Source organism: Ailuropoda melanoleuca, chromosome 9, assembly GCF_002007445.2.
Source record: "Ailuropoda melanoleuca isolate Jingjing chromosome 9, ASM200744v2, whole genome shotgun sequence".
In the NCBI taxonomy this organism is placed as follows: domain Eukaryota; kingdom Metazoa; phylum Chordata; class Mammalia; order Carnivora; family Ursidae; genus Ailuropoda; species Ailuropoda melanoleuca.
Window position 1 is genome coordinate 16,470,625 of NC_048226.1, and position 27,052 is coordinate 16,497,676.

General features: G+C 47.9%; 1 protein-coding gene across 6 annotated transcripts in view; it reads right to left on the reverse strand.

Annotated features, from left to right (window-relative positions):
- The window catches only part of FAM169B (family with sequence similarity 169 member B), a 377,511-nt gene that overhangs the window by 277,101 nt on the left and 73,358 nt on the right, over positions 1–27,052 (reverse strand). For 2 of the 6 annotated variants that reach the window (XM_034667919.1, XM_034667920.1), the window contains exons 6-9: positions 21,146–21,328; positions 17,541–17,672; positions 13,067–13,155; positions 10,141–11,775 (exon numbers count right to left, since the gene is read on the reverse strand). In XM_034667919.1, the coding sequence (XP_034523810.1) occupies positions 11,590–11,775; positions 13,067–13,155; positions 17,541–17,672; positions 21,146–21,328 (590 nt within the window). In that variant the 3' untranslated portion in view covers positions 10,141–11,589. Of the gene's footprint in view, positions 1–5,131; positions 5,775–10,140; positions 11,776–13,066; positions 13,156–17,540; positions 17,673–21,145; positions 21,329–27,052 lie in introns of those variants that run through there. The other 4 variants (XM_034667924.1, XM_034667921.1, XM_034667923.1 and 1 more) reach the window with 4 other exon arrangements.

Here is a 27,052-nt window from a genome sequence, read left to right on the forward strand (position 1 = left end):
GGAGAGACGGGGAGAGCCTTTAGAGCACCCACAGGGAGCCCCTCACTCTATGGAGATGGAAGCCTGCCCCGGCGTCTGTAGCTTCCCACCTCCCCCATGGGGGGGGGCAGAGATGGGCTAGGTCACAGTCCCTGACTCTTGATAGAATTTTCTCTCTTACTCGACCAAGAATATATTCCCACTCCCAAATTAAACAGGGTCAGACAAGGTTCCTAGCTCCAAGGACAGAGGGTACAAACCCCTCCAAGGAACAATCTAGAAAAGGAGGCCAGATTAATGAAAGAGAAGGGAAGAAGCGAGGCCAAATCACAGTGGCATGGTGACCTGTCTGTAGGTGCGTGGTCCCCAGGGTTTTCTGAACCCCTCTCCACCAGGGGAGGATGCTGAGGGGCTAGCAGAGCTGAGAGGGAACATGGGGGCAGGGGCCTGCATGGAGGGGCCACCAAGGGGCCTGGGACGTGCGTTCCTCCCCTGCGAGCTTTGCTCCTCGGTCAGTCAATGCACCCTCCCCCGGAAAGCTGGGTTTGGGCCTCCTGGGACCCCCTGCAGTGGTGTGCAGAAGGGACGCAATGTGCTGAATAAGAATAAAATGCTATTGAATGCCAAAAATGAGTCTGGCTGAAAGAGCCCTGCCCCGGGGGGCACCTTTAAAGAGACAGAATTGAAATCAGGATCTTTTTTTTTTTTTTAATTTATTTATTCGACAGGGATAGAGACAGCCAGCGAGAGAGGGAACACAAGCAGGGGGAGTGGGAGAGGAAGAAGCAGGCTCATAGCAGAGGAGCCCGATGTGGGGCTCGATCCCATAACGCCGGGATCACGCCCTGAGCCGAAGGCAGACGCTTAACCGCTGTGCCACCCAGGCGCCCCGAAATCAGGATCTTGAAGAGGTATCTGCACCCCCTGTTCACCCCCGTGCACAGATGAACGGATAAAGGACGTGTGGAATATACGTGCAATGGAATATTATCCAGCCTTAAAAAGGGAAATCCCGCGCTCTGTAGCAACATGGATGCCACTGGAGAACATTCTGCTGAGTGAAAGCCGGACACAGAAGGATAAATACTGCAAGATTCCACATGTAAGCAGCATCCAAAATCATCAAACTCCTGGAAGCAGAGAACTGAATGCTGGTTACCAGGGGCCAGGGGCTAGGGGCTAGGGGGCAGTGACATGACGTGAGTAAGTTCTAGAGATCTAACGTACAGCAGAGCACCTCCAGTCAACCATACTGTATCACAGGCTTACACTGGTGAAGACGCGTGGCTCTGTCCATTACTCATCTGCCTTCGGCTCAGCTCGTGGTCTCGGGGTCCTGGGATCAAGTCGCACACCAGTCTCCCTGCTCAGCGGGGAGCCTGCTTCTCCCTCTGCCCCCTGCCCGTGCGCGCTCTCGCTCTCAAATAAATAAAATCTTAAAGAAAAAAAAAAAAACACCTGGTGAGGAGGGTAGATCTCGTGTTAGGTGTTTTCACACCAATAAAAAGGGACACAGGAAACTTGGAGGTGACGGACCAGTCCATCACCCTGATACTGCGCTGATGGCGCACGGGTGTGTGCTTCTGTACAACGGCATCAGGCTGCACACACTAAATACGCAGTTTCTTGTGTGTCAGTTACACCTCCATAAAGCTGTTTTTCAAAGAGAACCGGGGCATCTGGGTAGCTCAGTCAGTGAAGCATCTGCCTTCCACTCAGGTCATGACCTCAGGGTCCTGGGATCGAGCCCCATGCCCGGCTCCCTGCTCAGCGGGCAGCCTGCTTCTCCTGCTTCCTCTCTCCCTCCCGTTTGTGCTCTCTCTCTCTCAAATAAAATCTTTAAAAAGCGAGGAGAACCAAAGGGAACGATCTCCCCATTTCCTGTATCCCTATGCTGATGGGGAGGATGTGGGCCACATACACGGGCAGAAGAAAACCAAGAAGGCACGGTTCCCTTGACCAGCAGCACACTGGCTTCCCTTTGGAGACCGTGTCACCAAAGCACTCAGCCCGCGAGAGATCTGGGGAGGCGGCAAGGCCTCCCACTTGACCCAGCAGCAAAGGGAGGCAGGGTGCACTGCAGTGTGTTGGAAGCTCCGCGTCTTTATTTTTGCATTGGCAAGCCCACAGGGTTAATGAAGAAATGGGGAAATTTGGAACCTCTCTTCACTCCTGGACTCACAATGAAAGCTAGTTTTTCCTTTAAAACACATCCATGAAACCAATTGACAGAGGCTGGTACGTGCAGTCTGCACTCCTGTTTCCTTCACCTATAAACTCCATGTTCCCAACTACAGCTAAAGACAGCTGCCCCTCCCCCCCAAAACCAGGCCAGGCTGGGCCTCTTCGGTTTCTGCAGGAAAGCCTGAGGTGTCCACGGCGCTGGGACAGCCGGCTTGGGGCTGCGGTCCTGGGCTGAGCAGGCTTTGGTTTGTGCGAGGCTGCCATCGTGTGGCTGCCACGGGTAACTCTCAGAAAGCTGCCCAGAGGGAGAGGGGCATGCTCTCTCCAAGTCTAGATTAAGATCACCCATCTCCTGCTCCCAGCCAGAGACATAGATTAAGAGGAAAATCAAGTTCTAATGTTGCCCTCCAGGACTGAGTCTTCTCCAGGGCACTTCCCAGGCCCTACGACGGACTTCAGCTCCAGACACACAGTGATTTCTGCAGTAAATGAGGAAGAACTTGCTCACCAGTCAGGACAGTTGGAAGGTCCAAGATGTGAAGCAGCCCCAAGCACTGGCCTCGTCTCCGCTGGGTCATCCTGCAAGCCCCACCCCAGTCTCTGAGCTGCACACAGCCCCGGGGGTTCCTCGGATCCTCCGTGTGCAAGAACTGAGCCAGCACAGAACAAGGGCACAATCAACAGAACTTTCAAGTGTTCACCCAGGTCCCCTCAAGGCCGGAGCTCTCGGCTTGCTCTGAAGCCAGAACCGAACAAGGCTGAGTCTGACGGAGCTTGCAGACACCCGGGATTTGAGAGCTGAAGGCATCTGTTAGTCTGGGGCAAGGTTTCTCCACCTTGGCGTGACATCTCAGGCCGGGTAATTCTTGAGGCCCCTGGTGTTTAACGGTGCAGAGCGGCACCCCCGGCTTCTACTCACTCGATCCAGTTCACTCCTCGCCCGACTGGGACAGCCGCAAATATCTCCGGACACAGTCAAATGTCAACGGGGGTTCTCATCAGCCCCAATCGAGAACCACTATCTGGGGATATACCCATTTCCTCTTGCCTCTCTTAAGAAATTACCACACATTTACTGGCCTAAAACTGCATGGATTTATTATCATACAGTTCTGGAAGTCAGAAGTCCTAAGGCATCTCCCTGAGCTAAAACCAAGGCATCCATAGGGCTGCGTTCCTTCTCGAGGCTCCAGGGGAGAATCCACTTCCTTCCTTTTTCCGGGTTCCAGAAGCTGCCTGTACTTCTTGGCACATGGCCCTTTCCTCCAAATTCGAAGTGTGCAACGGTTGATGGAGTCTTTCTCACAGAACATCACCCTAATGACGTCTTTTGTAGTCAACCTCCCTCTGCCTCCCTCATTTAAAGGCTCATGTGATTACATTGGGCCCATCCGGATAATCCAAGATAATCTTCCCCACTTTGAGACCCCTGGAAAGTCCGGTTTACCACGTAAGGGAATATATCACAGGTTCTGGGGAGTCTGACATGGACATCTTTGCCGGGGGCGGGGGGGTCATTACTCACGCTGCCAAAAAGGAGTACAAACATGACTGGCCCCAGCTAGCGAATGAATGAGTCACACAGCCAGTGAATGGTGGGGATACACATTTGCTGGAAAGGACAACAGCATCTGGGTCCTAAACCCCTGGTGTAGCCCAAACAAATCTCATCTGTAAACTGATTTGGACCCTTGAGCTGCCACTTCACAGGCCTTGACCCACCCCCTTCATCTCACCGATGAGGACCCTGGGTTCCGCAGAAGAGAAGTGGCCATCCCAGGTCCCACTGGAGTGAGTCACCAGACTGGAACCAGGCCCCATGCTCTTTTCAGTCCTGGGACACAAATCCTGGTTACACCACCCACCCACCCCCAAAGGCAAACATTTCTAACTGTGGGATTTCAAGCTGTACATCAGGCCTGTGAGAGAGAAATGGTGGCCCCCTACTGTCAATAGCCCATGTCCCAGAGGCCCGAAGACTGTGGGACTAGGCCAAGGAGTTTGTCCTGCCTGAGGGATGTGATACGGACCAGTGTGGGAACCCTAACTCTGCCAGGCATTGCTAGTACGTGCTCAGAGTTTGGCTCTGTGCCACATGTGATGCCACAGGGCATCAGTGACGGCTATGGGAAAGAAATGACCAGGTAATTGGCTTTGAAGTCCAAAAAGCCAGACTCATTTGGGCAGGGATGGGAGGGGATGATAGAAACGCTCAGATCTGGGGGCTCCAGAGTGGAAAGGGGGTATGCCCCATCCCAGCCTGGAGTTCTCTGAGAAGGAAAGGCCCCTAAGAGCAGCCTGAGCCCCAGGCTATGGGAGCTAAATGGGGTGCCAGGGCCCACCCCACATCAAAGCCACAATGTCCCCAGTGGAAGGCAAATGATTTCCCATGTGGCCAGCAGCAGCAAGACATGGGTTATGAGGAAATCTGCAGGCTTCGGCGTCACCCCTCAGTGGGGACCAGGCAATGCCAACGGGGCTGCACAGCCAGAGTCCAGCTGTCGAAGGCCACCAGTGCAGCCCCTGATGGCCATGTGGTTGGGTCCCTGAGACCAGAGACTCTGACAGAACTGTACACATGAGCTGGTGTCAGTGTGGACAGGACAGATCCAGGCCATGAGGCGATGTCCCCTCCTCACCAAAGCCCCTGTCCTGGGCCGCCCCAGAAACGAATGCCCACCGAGAGAGGCTGGAAAAGGCCCAAGTTCTACCTATAGTGTTACATTAAAGTATGTTCCTTATAACATTTCCTTGTACAGCTTCTGTGGATTTAATTTATACAAAAATTTTTTTAAGATTTTATTTATTTGAGAGAGAGAGAGAGAGAGCATAAGCGGGGGGGCGGGGAGAGAGAAGCAGACTTCCTGATAAGCAGGGAGCCTGATGTGGGGCTCGATCCTAGGACCCTGGGATCATGACCCGAGCCGAAGGCAGACCCTTAACTGACTGAGCCACCCAGGCGCCCTAATTTATACAAATTTTCTAAAGTTACTTTACAAATATAATACACACATTTGATGACATGCTTTTTACTTGCTTCTGTTGGTAACCCGAGAATACAGGAAACATTCCCCAAATCAAGCAAATGTACAGCCAAGAAGGAATAATAACCAACCAAGCCTATTCCTGCAATTCACACTGAGCCAAGAAGACTGTACCACAATCCACCCAAGGACAGGCCCTCTAATCCCATGAAATTCAAACAGCGTCCAAGCACCCTAGGACAAAAGGAGCCATTTGCTCAGTGTGCACCTCATACAGCCTCCGTGAGCTGCCCACCAGCAAGTAAGTGCCATGAGTCGGGGGCAATGAAGGCCATGAGAGTTCGCAAGCTCTGCAGCTCATTTGCACATTGCCAAGGGTCACTGTTGGAGAGGGTACCTTCTAGAAAGCCTGAAGAACACATTCACGGAAACCTTTCAGTTGCTGGGCCGTTTGTAGGATTTTTCTTACAGGAAATTCCTCTTCTGGTAAGGTCTCATTTGATGCCGAAAATGACAGAAAGCCCAGTTCCCTGGATGTTTGATTGGGTGCTGGGCTTGCAGACCATCCATGAGTGCTGCTGTGGTTTCCATCTTTCCTCTTGCTTGCCCACTATGATATGTTGTGCCCTGTGTAAAATGGAGGAGGTGAAAGGGGAAGAGGAAGGTGGCCAAGGAATTTCATGGCTTCTCAACATGGAAACCCAGACACCTAACTTCAAAACTTCCAGATGCTGACCATCTCTCCCTAGAAAGAAAACTAAATCAAAATCAAAAATTTCAGAATGCTTCTTCCAGAAAATGGGGATTTTAGCAATTGTCTCATAATCTGTTGGGTCCCTAAGGTTTCCCCAAGTAGCCAATCAGTTGGATTTCTTTCTTCCTTATCCCAAAGGGCCTGTTCTCAAAGACTTCCTGGAACAAAATATCTGATGCTAAGACAGCCTAAAACCTCACTCCCTGAAAGAAAATCTGTTTGAGGCTCCAGACCACAACAGTGAATGTCATCACCGCTGCCAGACCCTGAATCCCTAAGGCAAGCTTCTGCAGGACCATGGATTCCCAGCATTCTCTGCTCACCTTGCATCTAGTTTTTTCCACTTAGCATAATGTATTTAGGGTTTATCTGTGGTCTAGTATGTATCAATATTCCATTCCTTTTCATAGCTGAATAATAGTCCATTGTATGGGTATACTATATCTTGTTTATTCATTTACCAAATGATGGGCTTTGGGTCTGATCTCAGTTTTGCTATTATCAATAATGCTGCTTTAAACATCTGTGTACACGTTTTTATATGACCACAATTCTTCGGTCCTCTTGGTTATATATCCAGAAGTAAATTTCTGGATCCTACGGGGAGCTTGGGGTGGAACAACACACAAGGCAACCCACCTCTCACAGGACATGAGCCTGCAATCCAGAGATGGCTTTCTTCTAAGTAATTACTCCTTTGTGGATTTTTCTATAATCATTGTGGAATCAAACAACTTTCTCCCCAGTAACTCCCTTTAGGCAGAGTGCATTTATAAGACACAATCCTTATTACCGCAACATCAAATGCACAAGCTACCCAAAAAAAGTAGATAAACTGCACATCATCAAAATTCAAAATGCTGAACCTCAAATGACAGCATCAAGAAAGGGAAGAGACAAGCCACAGTATAGGAGAAATGATCTGCAAATGATAGATATGGTAAGAGACTTGGTTCTGAAATATATAAAGAACTGTTACAACTCAATAATAAAGACCACCCAATGAAGAAGTGGGTAAAGGATCGGAGTAGAGATTTCTCCGAAGAAGACACGAAAGGAGCCAGCAAGCCCAGGGAAAGGCGCTCTGCATCATCAGTCGTCACGGGAAATGCACACGAAAACCACAATGAGATGTCAGCTCTCCAGCACGAGGCTGCTGGCTCTCAGCGGAAAGGTGAATAGCAGCACATGCTGGCTGGGATGGGGAGACAATGGAACCCTCGTACAGTGCTGGAGGGAATGTAAAATGGTGAGATCACTTCAAAAAATAATTTGACAGTTCCTCAAAAATTAAACACAGAGTACCTCATGACCCAGAAACTCTACTCCTGGGTATATACCCAAGAGAACTGAATATGTCCACACCGAGACTTGTGCACGAATGTTCATAGCAGCATTACTGATAAGAGCCAAGAAATCAATCTAAACACCCATTAATTGGGGGCGCCTGGGTGGCTCAGTTGGTTAAGCATACAACTCTTGATTTCAGCTCGGGTCATGATCTCAGGGTCGTGAGATGCGGCCCCGGCTCTGAGCTCAGCAGGGAGTCTGCTTGAGATTCTCTCTCCCTCTCCCTCTGCCCCTCCCCAGCTCACTCACACACTCTCTAAAATAAATAAATCTTTTTAAAAAATAAAAGTCCATTAATTGGTAAACATGTAAGTAAGCAAAATGCAGTGTGCCCATACAATGAAATATTATTCAGCTATAAAAAGGAACAAAGAGGGAGAGAAAAATAAAATAAGATGAAATCAGAGAAGGAGACAAGCCATTAGAGACTCTTAACTATAGGAAACAAACTGAGGGTTACTGCAGGGGAGGGGGTGGGGGGCTGGTGTAACTGGGTGATGGACATTACAGAGGGCAAGTGATGTAATGAGCACTGGGTGCTATCTGCAACTGATGAATCAGACCTCCACCTCTGAAACTAACAATACACTATATGTTAATTAACTGAATTTAAATTTTAAAAAAGGAACAAAGTACTAATATGAGTTACAATGTGAATGAACCTTCAGAACACTATGCCAGGGGTGCCTGGGTGGCTCGGTCAGTTAAGGGTCCAACTCTTGGTTTCAGCTCCGGTCATGATCTCAGATCAAGTCCCACAGCGAGATCCATGCTCAGCACAGAGTCTGCTTGTCCCTCTTTCTTTGTTCCTCCCCCCCCACTCACTCCCTCTCTCATAAATAAATCTTTTTAAAAAAATCCTTAAGAAACTTTATGCCAAGGCAAAGAAGCCAGATGTAAATGACTGCACATAGTATAATTCTGCTTGTACGTGATGAGAACAGACAAATCTAGAGAGAGAGAAAGTAGATGTGTGGTTGCCTCGGGTTGAGGGTGGTTGGAAAAGGAGAGAATGCTAAGAGGTACAGGGTTTCTTTCGGGGTACTGATTGTGGTACTGATTGCACAACTCTGTCAATATACTAAAAACCATGGAATTAATTTTATGGTTTGTCAATTACTGACTTAACAAACACAACACAACACACACGCACACACGCTTTATGGACATTCCCCACACAAGCTGCATGGAAGGGAACGCTGCCCACAGCCCCAGACCCAACTCGACTGTGTCACAGCCGGGAAAGGGGGTTGCTGAGAGCTCCAATGTGTTTCCTTCTAACTCTGCAGGGTTTGCCTTTAAATCTTTTTTTTTTTTTTAAGATTTTATTTATTTATTCGACAGAGACAGAGACAGCCAGCGAGAGAGGGAACACAGCAGGGGGAGTGGGAGAGGAAGAAGCAGGCTCCTAGCGGAGGAGCCTGATATGGGGCTCGATCCCAGAACACCGGGATCACGCCCTGAGCCGAAGGCAGACGCTTAACCGCTGTGCCACCCAGGCACCCCTGCCTTTAAAAATCTTTAAATGAACTACACCAACACATCAGTTCTTCTCCCTTGCAGGATGCTTTTATTGAACACTAACTTCATCAAACCCCTGAGACATTTTCATCAGCTCATTTCCATGTAAACACAAAGCACCAGCCATTCACCCTGAACAATGCCAGGTTCACAGCACCCACCAAGTCACACATTAAAGACCATGTCTGCCATTACAGAGAGCACCCCTTGGTTGCAGAGTCCACTTTTATGGTCTGTGCCTCCTTTACAAGGGGCCCACATGCTCTGAGGGACTGCATAAGGTGTCCGAATGGAGCTCTAAACTCTGCTTCTTTCCACTGGGCTCTTCCCTCTAATGGGTGTAAGACAGAAAAAAACTCCAGGGGAACACTCTAGAAGAGACCCTTCCAGAGCGAAGAGTTTGAGTCCAGTAAACACATTTCACTTCTTTATATAGCCCCAGGTCCCAGCACAGAGCTCAGTCCTGAGCAAGCATGCTGAATGTTTGTTGTACATCAGAATGGATGGATGGAGAGACAAACAAATGGACAGATGTTGGCAGATGGATGGACAGGCAGGTGGGTGGATGGATGGACAGTTGGATGGACCGATGGATGGACAGACACAGAAGGACAGTTGGACAGACAGGTGGGTAGATGAATAAATGAATGGAAGGACGGTTGGATGGACAGATGTGGACAGATGGACAGTTGAGTCCATCAAATGAATGGATGGGCAGATGAATAGACAAATGTGGACTGATGGATGGAGAGCAAAGCGGGTAGATGGATGGATGAACTGACAGTTGGGTGGATGGACAGATGGGTGGGTGGACAGATAGACAGATCAGTAAATAGGTAACAGAGATCCCATCAGATGCGCCCTCTGACCACTCAGGGAAGCAGTGAGCAGTACCTTGCCAGCACATGGAGCTGGTGGTTTCCTCCCCAGCCCCAGCCTCCAGGATGGGCTTTACTACACCCCTATAGAGCTGAAACTGTTCTTCGATCCATCTCCAGGTGTCACCCCTCACCCCCCGGTGATCTGTTACCATTCATTCCCCACACAGTTACTAAGGACCAGCTCTACACTGGCACTGAGGACACAAGCGGCAGCTGAGCAGCCCCAGGGCTGACCCTGCGATAGCTCATGGGAGTCACAGCCGGGTGTCCAGTGCTTTGAGGCCATGTGGGAAGGGGAGGAGGAGGTGGTCAGGAAGGAACATCGAAGCTGAGACTAGATGTGTGAGCAGGAGTCAGCCTGACGGACAAGTTGTGTGTGTGTGTGTGTGTGTGTGTATACAGGTGCACACGCGCGCACACATGCACAGATGGGGTGGGGGAAGGAGGGAGAAAGCGAGAGAGAGAGGGAGGGAGGGGGAAGGGAAGGTAAGAGGAAGGCAGAGTGGGATGGAGAGAGAGAGAGGGAAGGGTTTAAAAGGAGGGGAGAGAGAGACAGAGGAGGACAGAGAGAAAGAGAGAAGGAAGGACAGAGGGAGGGAAGGAGGGAGGGAAAGGCACAAGCCCACGGCAGAGCAAGCTCATGAGTGCTGACCCCAAGCAAGAGCAAAGGTGTGTCTGAGGACAGGACAGGACGGGAAAGCCCAGGCAGCCTGGATACAGGAGGCGCGGCAGGCGCCAAGAGGTGGGAGCAGAGTCAGCAAGGCCCTAGGTGCTCCAAAGGCAGTGATAAAGCCTCAGAGGTGTGTGCCCAGCGATAAGATCAGATTTGCATTCTCCCACAAGTAGGGGCTGGGCCTGGGTTGCCTGCCCCAAGACAACCCAGCCAGCTTTCGCAGGTGAGAAGGTTAGAATCCTACTGGCCATCAGTGAGACTTGGCCAGCTGCAGAGAAAGGCCTACCGCGGCTTCCGGGGAGCGGGCTCTGGGGCCTCACGAACAGCCTGCACTGCGCCTTACCCTGGGGGAGGCCTGCCTCGCCCATCCTCTCCGGGGTCTTACAAGCAGGGTCCTTGGCTCAGCTCCGAATCCCCAGTGGCGGCCAAGCACATGCCAAGCACATCCCTGGAGCAGGGCCGCGTAGGTCACACTGGAGGCAGCCATCAGCATCACAGTCACCGTGACCAGTACAAGGCCTTCCTGCGCAGCACCAGCACGCTGGGAGCGCCAGCAGCACAAAGCCCCCTCCTGCAGCTTCTCCTGTGAATGAGGTGACGGCTAAGATCCTGACGCCCGCCTGGAGCCCACTCTGAGCGCCTCCTGTATACCAGGCCAGATGTGGGCGAAGCGCCAACCAACGGTGTGCATCAGGCATCCCGGCCACGGCCCTCAGGGAGCTTCCGCTCTGGCTGAAGCTTCTCTGGAAAAGACCCATGTCTCCCTAGAAACCCTTCTGGTGTCTGTGATCTCACGGTGACATCCCGTTTGGGGGGGGGGTAACCTGAGACAGATTTCTGCAGCGCAGACCAGAAAGGGTGTGGCCCTTCTGGGAGTTTCTTTGTGCTAACAAAAGAGGCATATTTTCGTGATTCCAGTACAATCTTCACCAATTCATCCTGAGTAACAGAAACCATATTAGGTTTAACGAACGTGCTTCTGAGCTCCAAGCTCGGGAAAACAGCTGCCTGTACCCACTCAGATCTCTGTGCTTGAGAAATGAAGCACTTTCTTGGGCTTTCTATCACCTGAGCCCACAAAACAAGCCTGAGGGGGGAAGGGTCTGCACCGTCACTTTCTCCTCCAAGGACAACACAGCAAGGACAGAGGCCAGGTCCTGGCCAGAGGAGCGCAGAGTGACCGACGCAGCTTTCGTGCCCGTGTCCAGCGGGGCCCAGACAGGTCTCTCCGACAAAGACGGAACTTGGGTTTGCCTCTGGGAGTCAGGAGCTGGGCCGCACGTGCTTCTGCTGGGACTCCCCAGTCAGCCCCGCAGCCACTGCCGTCCTCTTGGCCTCCGTCCCCTCCAGCCCGGCCCCACAGGCTTGTCCAAGCCGCCCAGCTGCTGGTACTTTCACTCCGCAGTCTTGATCACTCTTTGTCTCTTCCCATTCTGCACAGGTCCTCTCCTGAATCAGAAAAGAATCAACAAAGCTTTCCAATGCCTGCCGTAAGGGGCCTGCCGGCAGCCTGGCCAGGCCGGGCCCTTGCACATGCTGCGTGCTCAGATTCAGACCGGCTACACCGGGCTCTAACACCCGAACCGGCCACGGGGACCCCATATTTTGTTCATAAGATGCTCTGAGAATCTATTTACTGGTGGGAATGTGTTTCCTGACAGGAACTGAAGAGCCCAGCCAATCCACGGAGATCAGAGAAAGAGCAAAGCAAGGAAACACTACTTTAAAAGGTGGCACTCTTAAGCCTGAGTACAGTACGTGGACCTCCCCAGACACCTGCCCATGGGTGTGACGTCACTAACGGCCTTCAAGGTTTAAGAGCAAAGTCCGGGATCAGCAAAGAGGCAAAGCACAATACTCTCAGTTCAGTGGCCTGGAGGGCTGTCAACGAGCCCCTTTTTCCACTGCAAACCAAGTTAAAGGAAAGCCCTCCTCTGCCAACCTTCCTAAAACAATCCAGCACTTACTGGGATATCTTATGCCTTTGATGTTAAGTCTTCTATCCCTGTATCACCTACGTTCCAAAATAAGCAGTACTGCTCACAAGTTGCAATTCTAAGTTCTGGCATTTAAAATCATTAACAATTTTTTAGGACTTCAAGGGCAAAGACCCTTCTGTAGCAGAAAATGGATGTTATCAAAATTACCTTGCATGTGCAAGGGTCTGTCTTGGCTTCAGGAAAACACTTAATGGAATCACATCGCTTCAAAGTCTTATAAAACACTGAACAACAGATAATGGGCCACTGAGAAATACTTAGTAGCCATCCTCGTCCCCAGTTCTCTTCTCCCATCACTCTGGATTCTACAAGAACCTAATGCCATATTCCATTTTCTAGCATCAGGGCTCGAGGGGCGGAGGAGGAAAGAAAGAAAATTTGTCCACACATTTGTTCTACTTGAAAGATGCCGGTCCGTGGCAGAATGTGAAATTCAGATTTTTCAATATTTCCTTAACAATGCAAGATTACGGCTGATTCCCATGTGCTCTGTTTAGTTCTGGCTTCGTTGGAGCTTGTCTAGCTTAGAGAAGAGGACCGTGAAAAGTCTAATTTTGAAGGCCTCTCCTCGTACCGCAGGACGGAGAGTCCAAGTATGAATCAACGAGCCAATCATGGAGAAGCCCACAGCCAAGGTGATAAGGAAGATGCCTTGGAGGTTTAGAGTTCCCCCAAACAAGCACGACATGACTGCTAAGAAAACAAGACCGATTCCTAGAATGACACATTCACCACCGTACCTTCTTGCCTTCTTCGGACTGTCTGAGTCCATCATCTGGAGAAGTCTGCCCTTGACTGCTCACATTCTCCTTGGCACTTCCTGGGTGAGCTGCCCTCCCCAAGCAAGAGAGCAGAGAGTGGGATAAGCAAACGGGGGTGGCTCCGGGGGAGTGGACAATCAAAAAATTAATAACACATCGGGGACCCCTCCAAAAGCACTGATCGCCACGACCCAATTCCATCCTCTTGACTTACACTGTGACACCTGCTACGGTGCCCTCCAGAGGGCAGGGAAACCTGCCAAGTTTGGGGAGATGGGAAGCGATGGTTCTACTTAAGCATTTTCGAGCTGGAATATGATCTTTTTTCCCAATTATTCAGACGTTAAATGGAGTCAGTTTCCAGTGCTGTTCCTAGCCCCTTCTCTAAGCTCACTGGAATTTTTACTCACAAGAGAGCCCATAAACACACTTTTTAATTCACGCCCCCACCCCCTCTTACCAAATCAGTACCAACTTGGAAAGGCATGACTTTCTTCTCCTACTGTGTACTTCCCTACACCCCAAAATCTGTATGTGGAGGTATGGTGTGTGTTGAGAGGGCATTCAGATCCCTTAGGAAGAAAAGATTGTTTTCGATTTGAGCTGAAAATGCAAATGAAACATATTTTTCAGGGTGTCTGGGTGGCTCAGTCGGTTAGGCATCTAACTCTTGATCTCAGCTCAGGACTTGATCTCAGGGTCGTGAGTTCAAGCCCCACACTAGGCTCCAAGCTGGGCGTGGAACCTACTTAAAAAAAAAAAGAAACACACTTTTCAAATAAGAATATATTATTTACTTGTTACCTATATACATAAATTATAAAGCTTATTTACAAATTTTATGAATTAGCCAACTTTGGTCTGACAAAATTGAATCATAAACATTTAAAAATGCCAGCATACTTTAGTGCTCTCTTGGAGTTTCTCTAACACAGTAATGGTTGCCCACGTACTTCTCTTGGAGTTTCTCTATAACACAGTAATAGTTGCCTACATACTTCTCTTTGCAAAAATGTAAGCTCATAAATGAGCTCAGAGACTCAGTCAGCCTTATTCACTACTGTATCCTTAGCACCTTTGCCAGTGGCCCAGCATTGGTATATCCTCCATCACAGTAATCTATTGAGTGAATGAGAAAATACATGAACGAATGAATGAATGATTGAGAGAATGCAGTAGATGATCCATTATTTTCTACCCTTCCCGATGTATGAAAATATGTTTTTACATAGTATGGACTAGCATGCTAGAAACTACCAAATGTTTACTTGTGTTTTGTTCCTAACCAATAAAGGTTCAATAATCTTTAGAAATGAATGCTCTGATCTGGAAGCATCAGGATAAGAATCTGAGAAGCAACCACGCAGGGAGGTCAAAGTAAGTTACCATCCCTGACTTACTACACAGGACGCAGTAGATGACAATGGCCACTAGAGGGAGCCACACAACCTTTCAAAGAGCAGCATTAGGAAAAACCCATCCAGTACAGTGGCTCTGCTCTCAGCACTTCCCTCCATAGCTCACTGTCATAAAACTGCTATTACTGCTGCACTATATAATGTCCAACTCACCAGAACAAGCTGAGACACATTTAGAGTTGCAGTTTGCTAGGATTCAGACCTTTAGAAAAATGACCTCTGCCTCCCCAGCTCAAACATTTCACATCTTTATGTACACTCTAGCATTAAAAATTAAATGTAAATAGAAGAAAATTATTTTCCCTATGGATGACGGTTGAAGCTATTAAAAATTCACCTGGAAAGAAGGCAAAACTATAATCTAAAGAATGAAAAAATTAATTTTTTAAAGCTGTGTGCAATTACTTCCTGCCTCCAGCCACATTTTTTGTAAAGGAACTTTCGACTGTTGGAGCATTCAATTTCATCTCCTCCAATAAAGAAACTTAAGGCATGTGCAAGCTGAGAAGTCACACCAGATAGAATTATGATCCTATTGGTCAAGTTTCAAAGGCTTCATATGTAACTGAGTGTAGGAAGAAAAAAATTTCCCACAAACGCCTTCTCTCAAAAGTTCTGAAAACCCTGTAAATATTTTCAGGGCCATTAAAAGCCACAGATGTTATCAGCAGGCAAGATCCATGCAAACTTTAAAAGACCTAGACCATAAAGGCCGCTGTCTCAAAAATAGATTTTGAAACATTTGAAAGGAGCACAAGTTAATTTCCCTTTGGAACGATGTAAAATGTCCACGCCTTACTTAGAACGTAAAAAGCAACTGGCTCCACTGGGCTTCTTGCTTACAGTTCTATTTCTACAGCACATATAACTGTAGGAAACCTCCAAAATAACAGTCAGAAATAAAGGAACAAAAGATAGAACTTGAAAAACAGAACAATTCAAGAAAGCAACTCTAAGAATAACTGACTGATTAAAAACTAAAATTAAATTAAATGGCTGTGTGAGATTTCCAGGCAAGAGAAGATTCCAGAACCTGCATTGTTTGGTGACCTGTGGGAAAACCTAATGGGCTAACACTTGCAGATTTCCATGAAGGCAGACAGACTAGAAACTGAGAAACTGCAGAGCATCTGGGCTAATCTGTGATTGCATTTGCAGCCCCCACTCACCAACCCGGAAAAAACCTGAAATGTCAGTGCTGACAAAATTGTTACAAGATGAAGCTGGCTGGCTGAAAACCTTCCTGAGTGAATTAAAATCCTGACTGCTGGCCCTGGGGGAGACAGAAGTTGCGGGTGAAACTGGGAACTAGCCATGATTTATAAAGGGAGTGAAAAGATCATAATTTAGAATTTTTTAAAAATTATATAGTTTTAGTAATCTAATTATATCCTAATTATAATGATGACCCTTCTTCCTTCCAAGGACTCCAAGCATGCTTCTGGAACGTTCTCCGTGAAAGTTCCCTCATTTGCTGTTTTAAAGAGAGAGGTGGCAAATCTCACAGTGAGTTAAAGTGACAGGTCTGGCATCTGACTTCCAGCTCAGTTTCCTGTGACCAGACCACACCAACTCTCAGCTCTTGAAATAACCCCCGGCGGAATTCTCTTCGGAGGAAAGCAATCTCCCCAATTATGCGAAAACGTCCTCCCCCTGCTTACCCCCCTCTGGCCTGTGCAATTTCCACATTATTTCCACATTGTGATATGCAAACGTTTTTTTTTTCATTCCCAGCCAAGGAACTGCAACATCCAAGACACAAAGGCCTCGTCCACGTGGGAGCTGCAGGCTCATTTGTGAAGCTTCTCCATAAACCCGCACGGCTGTTCAGCTCAGTGCACGGGGATCCAGGCCAGCTCCCCCTTCATTTCTAACTGTGGACGCCACAGGGCAAGTCACTTAACCGCCTCATTAGGATCACAGTCACAGCCCTGCCACAGCCTCCTTCCCAGGTGCCTGGTCACCCCATTAATATCTGTAAAGATCCATTAAACCTTCTAGCTGAAAGGCACCATAAAAGCAAAACCTATCACTGTTATCATCAATAAACTCCAAGGCGCTCTTCCCTGTCATGACCTAGGGTAAATCAGTTACCCACTGCCCCCTAATGAGCTACCTGCAGCCTGGGATATGGCATTTGATACTGACAGGAGCTTTCTTTCCCAGGAGGGAAGAAAGTGCTTTCACTCTGGCCAGTGAACTTAAACCGTTAGAACCTCCGGCGCCTCCCACCCATACACCGCACCTGCAGTCTGAAGGGCGCTGCACGGATCCAGCCCTGCCCCCAGCGACCCTCACCTTGAGCACTGAGCTAAGAACCACCAGCAATGTGCAATCCATGCTCGGTGTGGGAGAGGTGAAAGACACCCTGCTAAAAAGCAACCTGGAGAACCAGACCCCAGCATGGTGCTGCCTCCCTTTGGGACCCTTCGCCTGTTCTCATTGCTCGAAAACACCCTCCATCAAAACTCCGCCAGCAAATTCACCGTGGCGCTCTAACACCCCAAACTGAGGACAATGTCTGTCTGTAACAGCGGCTGCCCAAATAAACAACATCTCCACCTAGCAGCATACTATGCTGCCAGTAAAAAGGACAAGAAGGACAAGGTACTCCTTTACACAATGCTGTCTATGCAACACTACCACTTATGTATGCATGTCATCTCCTACACAGCAGGGGGGAGGGGGGCATGGAAGGCTGCTCTTCACAGTAAACCCTTGTGTGGCTTTCCAACTGTTAACCAGGTGCACACATTAATCTTCTTCTAGGTTTCAGAGACCCCTTCTAGTTACAAACGGGGAGCCCCTCCGTCCCAAGGAGCTTCTGATTTAGCTAAATTGGGGGAGATCTAGAGCAAGGTTTAGAAGGTGTGGTTCATTCAGGAAAGGAAGGTGGGCCGAGGACAAGAAGCCACCACCCTGGTCTCACTCCCTCTGTTCTTGCAACAACAGTAAACATAACACCTGTACCAGCCTGACGCCATCAGTGCGCATTAACCCGTGCTTCAAAGCGCACTGCGCACGCTGCCACTCACCGTCTGGAGGTCTTGACTGCTGCAGTTGAACCTTCAACCAGATGCTGCCTCGCTGGTCCCAGCCTCCTGGGGCCTCCACCTCCCACAGGCGCCCCCGCTCCTCCGGGTGGGCCAACAGGAACTTCCTGCAGACTGAGGAAGCCCACGTGTGAGCCAGGAAGTCCCGCCCCTCCTGCCCTCAGGGGCGGACACTTCCCGTTCCTGTCGAGGCCCCACCAGCGCGCCCTGGCTCACAGCTCTGATCCTGCTCATGACAAACCACGTTTCACCTTCTCCCCTGCTACCTCGTGCTCCCACTTTCTTCCAGCCCCCCATCTTTGCTTGGGGCCGCCATAACAAAGCGCCACACACTGGGGGGCTTCAACAAGAGCCTCGCTGTCTCACAATCAGGAAGAGAAGTCTCACATTCAGATGTCGGCAGAGGCTTGCAGAGTGCCACCTTGTCGCTGTGCCTTCACGTGGTCTTCCCTCTGTACCTGTGTCCCAGGCCCCTCTTATAAATAAGAACCACTTCTTACTACTCTACTGAATCAGGGTACCCCCTCAATAATCACCTCTTTAATGGCCCTACTGCCACAGTCACATGAGGGGGTGAAGCTTCAACATAGGACTTGGGGGGACCCAGTTGAGCCCATAACATCACCCCACACTGTCCTCAGGCACTGTCCTCTCTCTCCACTCTCACAGAACCTTCCAGCGCATCCTCTGTGGATGCCTTGATTCCACAGTCACCTCAAGGCTTATAGACTTCTATGTCCACGTTCACAGGGTGAGCATTTTTCACGTGGCAGTGCCCCAAATCCAGCCAAATGGGAAGCTGCTCCTGGTCCTGCAGGTGCCCATGGGGACACCATCAGGCCCTCTCCTAATATTTCCCTGCCCAGGGCAACAGCACAGATGGAAACCTCCAGAACATGACACTAAGTTTTTGGAAAGTGTAAGCCAAGTTAGCAAAGTGCTAGATAGAATGTTCTGCTCTCCTATCTTGACAAATATAACTTCATAACAACAGGGAAAGCCAGTTTCAAATTTAGAATTTCTTGGACTCCTTGAAGTTTTGCACCAGAATGTGGCAATACCAAGAGAGCTGGCCCCCAGCAGGCAGCCCACCTGCTTCTCCTCCTACCCCAGCCCCACACACATACACTACAAGGGTCCTGTGCACACAAATATGGACGCCATGCCCACACTCCATCCACATCCCACCAATGGCTGTCCCTGGGTCTAAAGATATGCAAACTGGTGGCATGGTCCACCCTCAGATGCACAGATCCAGGGATGGAGTCCACTCGGGCCCTCAGCACCACTGGCAGGAATCCTGGGGTCCTAGTACCTTGAGCTGGCTTAGAAGGAGTGGCCTGGACCCAGGTAAGAATATCCTCTTGAGCCCACAGACTCCTGACACTATGGAGACAGACACAACTGCAAGGGTGCTCTAAAGCATGGGGCCATGGACAGGAGTCCCTCTTGACCATTCAAAGGGCAGGACTGTACTCAATAAAGCCCAGTCAGTGAAGTGTGTAGTCAGTGCACCTGGACCCAGTCTTGAGCCTCCAGCAGCTTCTTTCTCCACACTCTACCTTTCACCTACCTACGTCCCAGGTATAGCCAGGGCTGATGTAAAAGCCAAGGCCCCAGCATCCTCGGCTAGGCAGCTGAAACCCCTAAGACAAGTAGCTTGTTTCAGAATCAGCACCCTCATATCTTCTTTCTCTGCAGGGCAGAGACAGAGAAGGGAGAACAGGGATCCACAGAACAGTGCAAGGGTCTCAGCAGTGCTGGCCCTGGGGCAGCCCCCCGCCCTTGGAGGATGCTATTCCCCTAGGGAAATCTGAGGTGGCTTCCCTGGAGGCCAATGCACTCAAACAAAGGTCTCAGAGCCGAAGCAAAAACGGGTATGGGGGGGGGCGGACTTGGGTGACTCCATCATTTAGCATCTGCCTTCAACTCAGGTCATGATCCCGGGGTCCTGGGATCAATCCCCACCACGTCTGGCTCCCTGCTCAATGGGGAGTCTGCTTCTCCCTCTCCCACTCCCCTGCTTGTGATCTCTCTCTCTCTCAAATAAAATCTTTGAAAAAAAAAAGTAAGGAAAGGGACAGAAAGGCCAGGCATGTGGACAGAGAACCAGCTGCCTAGGTTCTGGAACTTTCCAACACCTCAAAGTAAGCAACACAGTGCAGGAAGCCTGGAATGCTCTTTGCAGAAATTCAAGGATCTTCAGAGTTTAATTATAGACCAAGACTTTGGAAATACAAAGACATGACTAAACCTACTTGAAAATATGTTTCACCTGCTTTTCTTATGACTTCAAAGCAACAGAAATTTCCTTACCTTTTCTACCTTTTCTCTCTTATCCATTCTCCCCATATAATAATGGCACTGGAAACTCAATACTAAGGGTCCAAAAACATCTGTTATCACAAGAAGTGAAACAGAACCCAGTGTGGGGTGGGTGGGCTTCGTGGGGGTAGGGTGGGCACAAAGGGACGCTGGAGAAATACCCACCAGAATCTGCCCTCCTTACTGACTCAGAATGTGATGTTTAACATTAGAGCTTTTTTCATTTCCTCTGACAAATATATATAAAGATTTCTCTTCCAGAATGTGGAAAGGGACTATAACAGTTCATTTTAAGTGCCAACGTGACTGAGCCAAGGGTGCCCAGATATTTGGTCCAACATTATTCTGGGTGTGTCTGTGAAGATGTTTTGGATGAGATCAGCATTTGAACCAGTAGACTGAGTAAAGCAGATTGCCAGCTGTCATGTGGGTGGGCCTCGTCCAATCAGTTGAAGGCCTGAACATGGAACAAAAAGGCTGACCCTCCCACAAGTAAGAGGGAATGCATCCTGCCCGTTGAGCTGGGACATCAATCTTTTACTGCCTTTGGATTTCAACCAAAAACTTTTTGTTGGCTTTTCTTGGTCTGGAGCCAAGAGGACACCATCAGCTCTCCCAAGTCCCCAGCTTGCTAACAAGTGCAGATCTTGGGAGTCCCAGCCTCCACACCGTGTGAGTCATTCCTCAAATTAAATCTCTTCTCTCTATAGAGCTACAGCCTATTGGTTCTGTTTCTCTGGAGAACCCTGACCAATACAGGGACTCGGTAGGTCAAGAATGGAAGAGGGGACTGTCTCTGCAGGAGAAGCTACAGAGGTGCTTGGGCGTTCAGTGTCATCAGAACTTGCCTTTGCACTCCAGCTACCCTCTCAGCTGAAGCTACTGGGGATCCCTTGCAGCTTCTAGGGGAAAGGACAAAGTCACGGGCTCTAAGCCTCAGGGGAAGGAGCAAAGGCCCTCTGAGCGCCCAGAGCAATCGGCAGCACAAGGGTATTTCTCTGGATTTGGCTGCTCTCTGATGTCATGTCACTTCTTTTTTATTATCTCTAAATCCAGTTATTTCTCAGGCTGGGAAGGGCTCGCCCCTCATGATACAGCATAAAGCCTCATCTGTGCGGAAGCAATGGGAGATTTCTCAGGAGGAAGAGAAAGCCCACACACCGAGAGTGCCAAGGAACTCCCCCTCCCCACCATCACCTAGAACACATGTGTTATCCATCACCGTTACCCCAGCACTTCCGCCTGATACAAGGTGGGTTTACCTTGGTACATGGCAGGAGAAATCGGCCAGCTGACACCCAGGGCCTCGTCCTCTCGGAACGTCTCGCAGAAGTCCTGCAGCATGGCCATGCCCAGGCCTTGACGACGGTACGTCTTCCTAACAAACACAGTGTCGAAGACAGGCAGCAGGTAGCATGCACCCGTGCCATCACCACACAGGCTGCCTGCAGGGAAAGAAAGTGACATGCACTGTGTCCAGATATGCACCACGCTGCCAGGACCCTGTGGAATGCCTGCCCAGCCGGGACACTGGTACCACCTGGAGGAAGGGCTCATGTCACTAACTAAACAACCTGACAAGACAGCAGATCCTCCCAAACCACCAGTGCTCAGCTGGCTGATCAGCCCACACGTGACTGATCACTGGGAGTACAGCCACCGGACTACTGTCTGAAATGAAAGCAACCCCAGATGAATGCACCATCCCCGCACCCCAGGCCCTCAGATGCTGCCCTCCCCGTGCGCAGTTCACAGAGACACTTGAAGCCAATGAGGAGCATCTGGGCGACATCAAAGTTCTCCATGAACTCAGGGAATATGGGCTGGAGACCCACCCAACACATGTCTAGGGCACAGACTTGTTTTGGTAACTCTAACAAGTGGTCATCGTGTCCTATTAAGGCAAAGTACATTCACCCCGAATAGACTAAGTCCTTTTCCTCCTACGACATCAATGACCTTGCTATAGCAGAGCAGGAGAGGCAACGGTAGGCACCCTTCCCACTTTCCCAACCTGAACTGAACCTCACTGCATCCAGCACCAATACCAGCACAGTTGCTGTTTGCAATGGGAGCTTAGTCTCGCAGCCAGTCGCTTCTGTCGTCAACCTCACCAGAAAATCAATGCTACATGGAACCTACTACATCACCCTTCTTACTTCCAAACTGCACAGGCACCTGCACCCTAAATGCACTAGAGTCCAGGAAAAGAAGTATGTAGCATATTCAGCTCCTACTGGAAGAAGAGGTATTAGTCCCCACCAAGATTCAGAAGGTGGGTAATTTCCCAAACAAAAAAACTGACTCCAATTCTCATCGGCCAGACTGAGTTGCAGAGACATATGCTACTGTAGTAACTGCAAAAATGGCCACGATTATTCCCCTTCCTATATCCACGTCCCTTTACATATGGTTCTGAAGTACCTGCCATCAGGAGATGGGGTCTGGCCTCATAGGGTCCAGTGTCTGTCTGTTCTCTCTCATATCCCTGCCACTCACCCCAAGAACAAACCTGGACTAGCCTGTCACCATGAGAGAAACATGGCCTGGGCACCCTTGTGATCCCAGCAACACTGACCCACCCCCAAAAAGCAGAGCCACCTACCCAATGGGCAAAAACCCCATGGAAACTGTCAATCAAAAGAATGGTGAGCTGAATGGTTGGTTTTGTGGCAAAAATGAATAAATAAATAAATAATCTGTGGCCAGTGATCAATACCACCTAATTCACTTGAGATGGTAAGGAAAGTATTTGAATTTCACCCTCAGTGTTCTTGAAATGATACTACAAACTTGGGCTGGAATTCTGTAACTTCCAACTTATACAGATGATGAGAACAACATTCCCCAAAGGATAAAGTCTTCCAAAGCTGAAAAGGTTTAAAATTAAATAAAAATACAATTCCATTCACAATAGCCTTTAAAGAGAGTCAGTATTTAGGGATCTATTTAACAAAAGAAGCGCAAGCCTGGAATACTGAAAAACTACAAACCATGGCTGAGGGAAATTAAAGAAAATCTAAATAAATGGAGACACTCCATGTTCACAGATTGTATGACCCAAAACTGTTAAGATGGCAATTCTTCCCCAAGTGGTCTGTAATTTCAATGTCAGCCCTACCAAAATCCTAGCAGGCATTTTTTTTAAGAGGGGGGTGGAAGAGGAAGGGGCAGATGGAGAGGAAGAGAGAGAATCTTAACCAGGCTCCACGCCCAGCACAGAGCCCAATACAGGGTTCTATCTCAAGACCCTAAGATCATGACCTGAGCTGAAATCAACAGTCACATTTAACCGACTGAGCCACCCAGGCGCCCCACCCAGCAGGCATTTTTGTGGACAGTGACAAGCTGATACTAATATTGAAATGAAATGCAAAGTCTCTACAATAAGCAACCCAGTTCTGAAAAAGAAGGGTCAAGTTGGAGATTTTACACTACCCAAATTCAAGTTTTCTTGTATAATCAAGGCTGGTCAGTGGGATACCGGTGCAAGGATAGGCACATTATCAGTGGAACAGAAATAAACTCATACTTTGAACTTCAACAAAGATGTCCTTTTCAAATGAGGAAAAGACAGTCTTTTCAACAAATGGTGGTAGGATGCCTGGATATCGATAAATCAAAAAAAAAATTTTTTTTTAAGGGAAGAAGGTGGAACAGAACAGAAAGCCCAGAATTAGACCCACACAAATATAGCCAACTGATCTTTTTTTTTTAAGATTTTATTTATTTATTTGATGGAGAGAGACAGCGAGAGAGGGAACACAAGCAAGCAGAGTGTGAGAGGGAGAAGTAGGCTTCCCGCCAAGCAGGGAGCCCAATGTGGGGCTCAATCCCAGGACCCTGGGATCATGACCTGAGCCAAAGGCAGACACTTAGCAGCTGACCCACCCAGGTGCCCCAAGCCAACTGATCTTTGACAAAGGAGCAAAGTAAAGTCAATGGAGAAAGGACAGTCCCAATAAGTGATACTGGACAACTGGATATCCATATGAAAAGAAAAAAAATAAAGAAAGAAAGAATCTAGACACAGACCTTACACCCTTCAAAAAATTTGCCTTAAAATGAATCATAGACATAAATGTAAAACACAAAACTACAAAACTCCCAGAAAATAACACAAGAGAATATCTGGATGACCTTGGGGTTTAGCGATAAATTTTTACATACAATACCAAAGGCATGATCCACGAAAGAAAAAACTGACAAGCTGAATTTCATTAAAATTAAAATTTGCTGCTCTGTGAAAGACCTGTCCAAAGAATGAAAAGGCAAGGCATGAACTGGGGAAAAATATTTGCAAAAGACACATTTGTCTGATAAAGAACCGTTATCCAAAATATACAAAGAACTTTTAAAACTCAACGGTAAGAAAACAAACAACTGATGAAAAAGTGGGCAGAAGATTTTAACAGAGACCTCATCGAAGAAGCGATAGGTACAACAGATAAGCATATGAAGAGATGCTCCACATCGTATGTCATCAGGTAAATGTCAATTAAACCAACAAGATATCACTGCACACCTAATACAGTGGCCAAATCCCGGAACACTGTCAACACCAAACGCTGGTGAGGGTGTGGACCAGCAGAAGCTCTCATTCATTGTTGGGGGGAATGCAAAATGGTCCGGCAACTCTAGACGACAGCTTGGAGGTTTCACAAAAGTAAACGTACTCATACTCTATGATTTATCAGTTGTGCTCCTTGATATTTATTAAAAGGAGCTGAGAACTTATGTCCACACAAATGTTCATGGCACCTATATTCATAATTGCCAAAACCTGGAAGCAACCGAGATACCCTTCAATACGTGAATGGATACATAAACTATGGCACAACCAAACAATGGAATATTATTCAGTGCCAAAAAAGAAATAGGCTATCAAGCCACAAAAAGACGTGGAGAAACATCAAGGCATGTTATTTAGTGAAAAAGTCCATCTGAAAAGTCTACATACTGTACAATTACACCAATTAATATGACATCCTGGGAAAGGCAAAACTATGAAGGCAGTGAAAAGATCAGTGGTTGTCAAGGGGTCGTGGGGACGGAGGGATGAATGGGTGGAGGCCAGGGATTTTTAGGGCAGTGAAGCTATTCTGTATGATGCTACAAGGGAAGCTACATGTCATTATACATTTGTCAAAACCCATAGAATACACAGCACAAAGAATGAACCCTCATGCAAACTATCGGCTTCAGTTGATAATAATGTTTCCTTCTGGACTGAATTCTGTCTCCCCAAAATTCTTACATTGAAGCCCAACCCCCAGTACCTCGGACTGTGACTGTATTTGGAGACAGGGACTTTAAGTGGTGATGAAGTCAAAGAGAAGTCTTTCGAGTGAGCTCTCATCCAATCTGATGGGTGTCTATGAGAAGAGGAAATTTGGCCACACAGAGAGATGTGCACACACAGAGGAGAGACTGTGGAAGGACACAGCGAGAAGCAGCCATCTACAAGTTAAGGAGAGACCTCGGAAGAAACCAAACCTGCCAATACCTTGATCTTGGCTTCCAGCCTCAAGAACTGTGACAAAATTACTTTCTGTTGTTTGAGTCACCCTGTCTGTGGTTATTTTGTTATGCCAGTCCTAACCGACTAATAAATGTATCAATATTGATGAATAGTAACAAAAGTACCACACTAAAGCACTATTTTAATAATACAGGAAAGCGTGTGTGCGTGGATGAGGGTTGGGGATGTAGGAGAACTCTCTGTACTTTGTCCTCAATTTTTCTATAAACCTAAAACTGCTCTAAAAAACAAAGCCTATTCATTTTTTAATGTACTAGGCGTTTCTAAAAATTAAGCTAAACACTCGCTTCACATCACATACAAAAAATTAATTCAAGATGGATCTAGGCATAAATAGAAGTTAAAACTATAAAGCTTTCAAAAGAAAACATAGAGGAAACTCTTCACAACCTTGGGTTAGTCAGAGAGTTCTTAAATTCAATACCAGAAGTACAATCAACTGACAAATGTGACTTCATTAAAGTTAACTTTTGTACTTCAAAGTTAGACTGTAAGAAAATGTTTACGAATCACATTTCTGATAAAGGACATATCCAGACTATATAAAGAACTATTATAATACAATAAATAGAAAACAAACAACCAATTAAAAATGGACAGATGGGGCACCTGGGTGGCACAGCGGTTAAGCGCCTGCCTTCGGCTCAGGGCGTGATCCCGGTGTTATGGGATCGAGCCCCACATCAGGCTCCTCCGCTATGAGCCTGCTTCTTCCTCTCCCACTCCCCCTGCTTGTGTTCCCTCTCTCACTGGCTGTCTCTATCTCTGTCAAATAAATAAATAAAATCTTTAAAAAAAAAAAAAAATGGACAGATGATCTGAACAGACACTTCTGCAAAGAAGACATACAAATGGTTAATAATCAGTGAAAAGATACTCAACATCATTAGCCATTAGGAAAATGAAAATTAAAACCACAATGAAATGCTTTTAACCTAATAAGAAATGGCTATAGTCAAGAAGACAAGCAGTAATAAGTGTTGACAAGATGTGGAGAAATTGAAACCGTCACATCATACTGATGGGAATGTGAAATGGTAAAGCCACTTTGTCAGATAGTTTGACAGTTTCTTAAAGTTAAACATATGCTTATCAGATGACCCACCAATTCTATTCCTAGGAAGCTAATATATGTTACAATTCGGATGAGCCTCAAAAACATTAACTAAAACAGGGGCGCCTGGGTGGCACAGCGGTTAAGTGTCTGCCTTCGGCTCAGGGCGTAAACCCGGCGTTATGGGATCGAGCCCCACATCAGGCTCCTCTGCTATGAGGCTGCTTCTTCCGCTCCCACTCCCCCTGCTTGTGTTCCTCTCTCGCTGGCTGTCTCTATCTCTGTCAAATAAATAAATAAAATCTTTTAAAAAAAAATTAACTAAAACAAGTTAGACACAAAAGACCACATATTGTATCATTCCATTCAGATGAAATGCCCCGGAAAGGCAAACTGATAGAGACAGAGAGCAGACTGGGGGCTGCCTAGAGCTGGGGTGGAAACAGAGATTGACAGCAAATAGGCAACTTTTGGGGGGTGATGGAAATATCCAAAATCTAGCTGGTGGTGATGGCTGCCCAACAAATTTTTTAGAAATCACTTACATTGGCAAATTTTATGGAGTGTAAAATA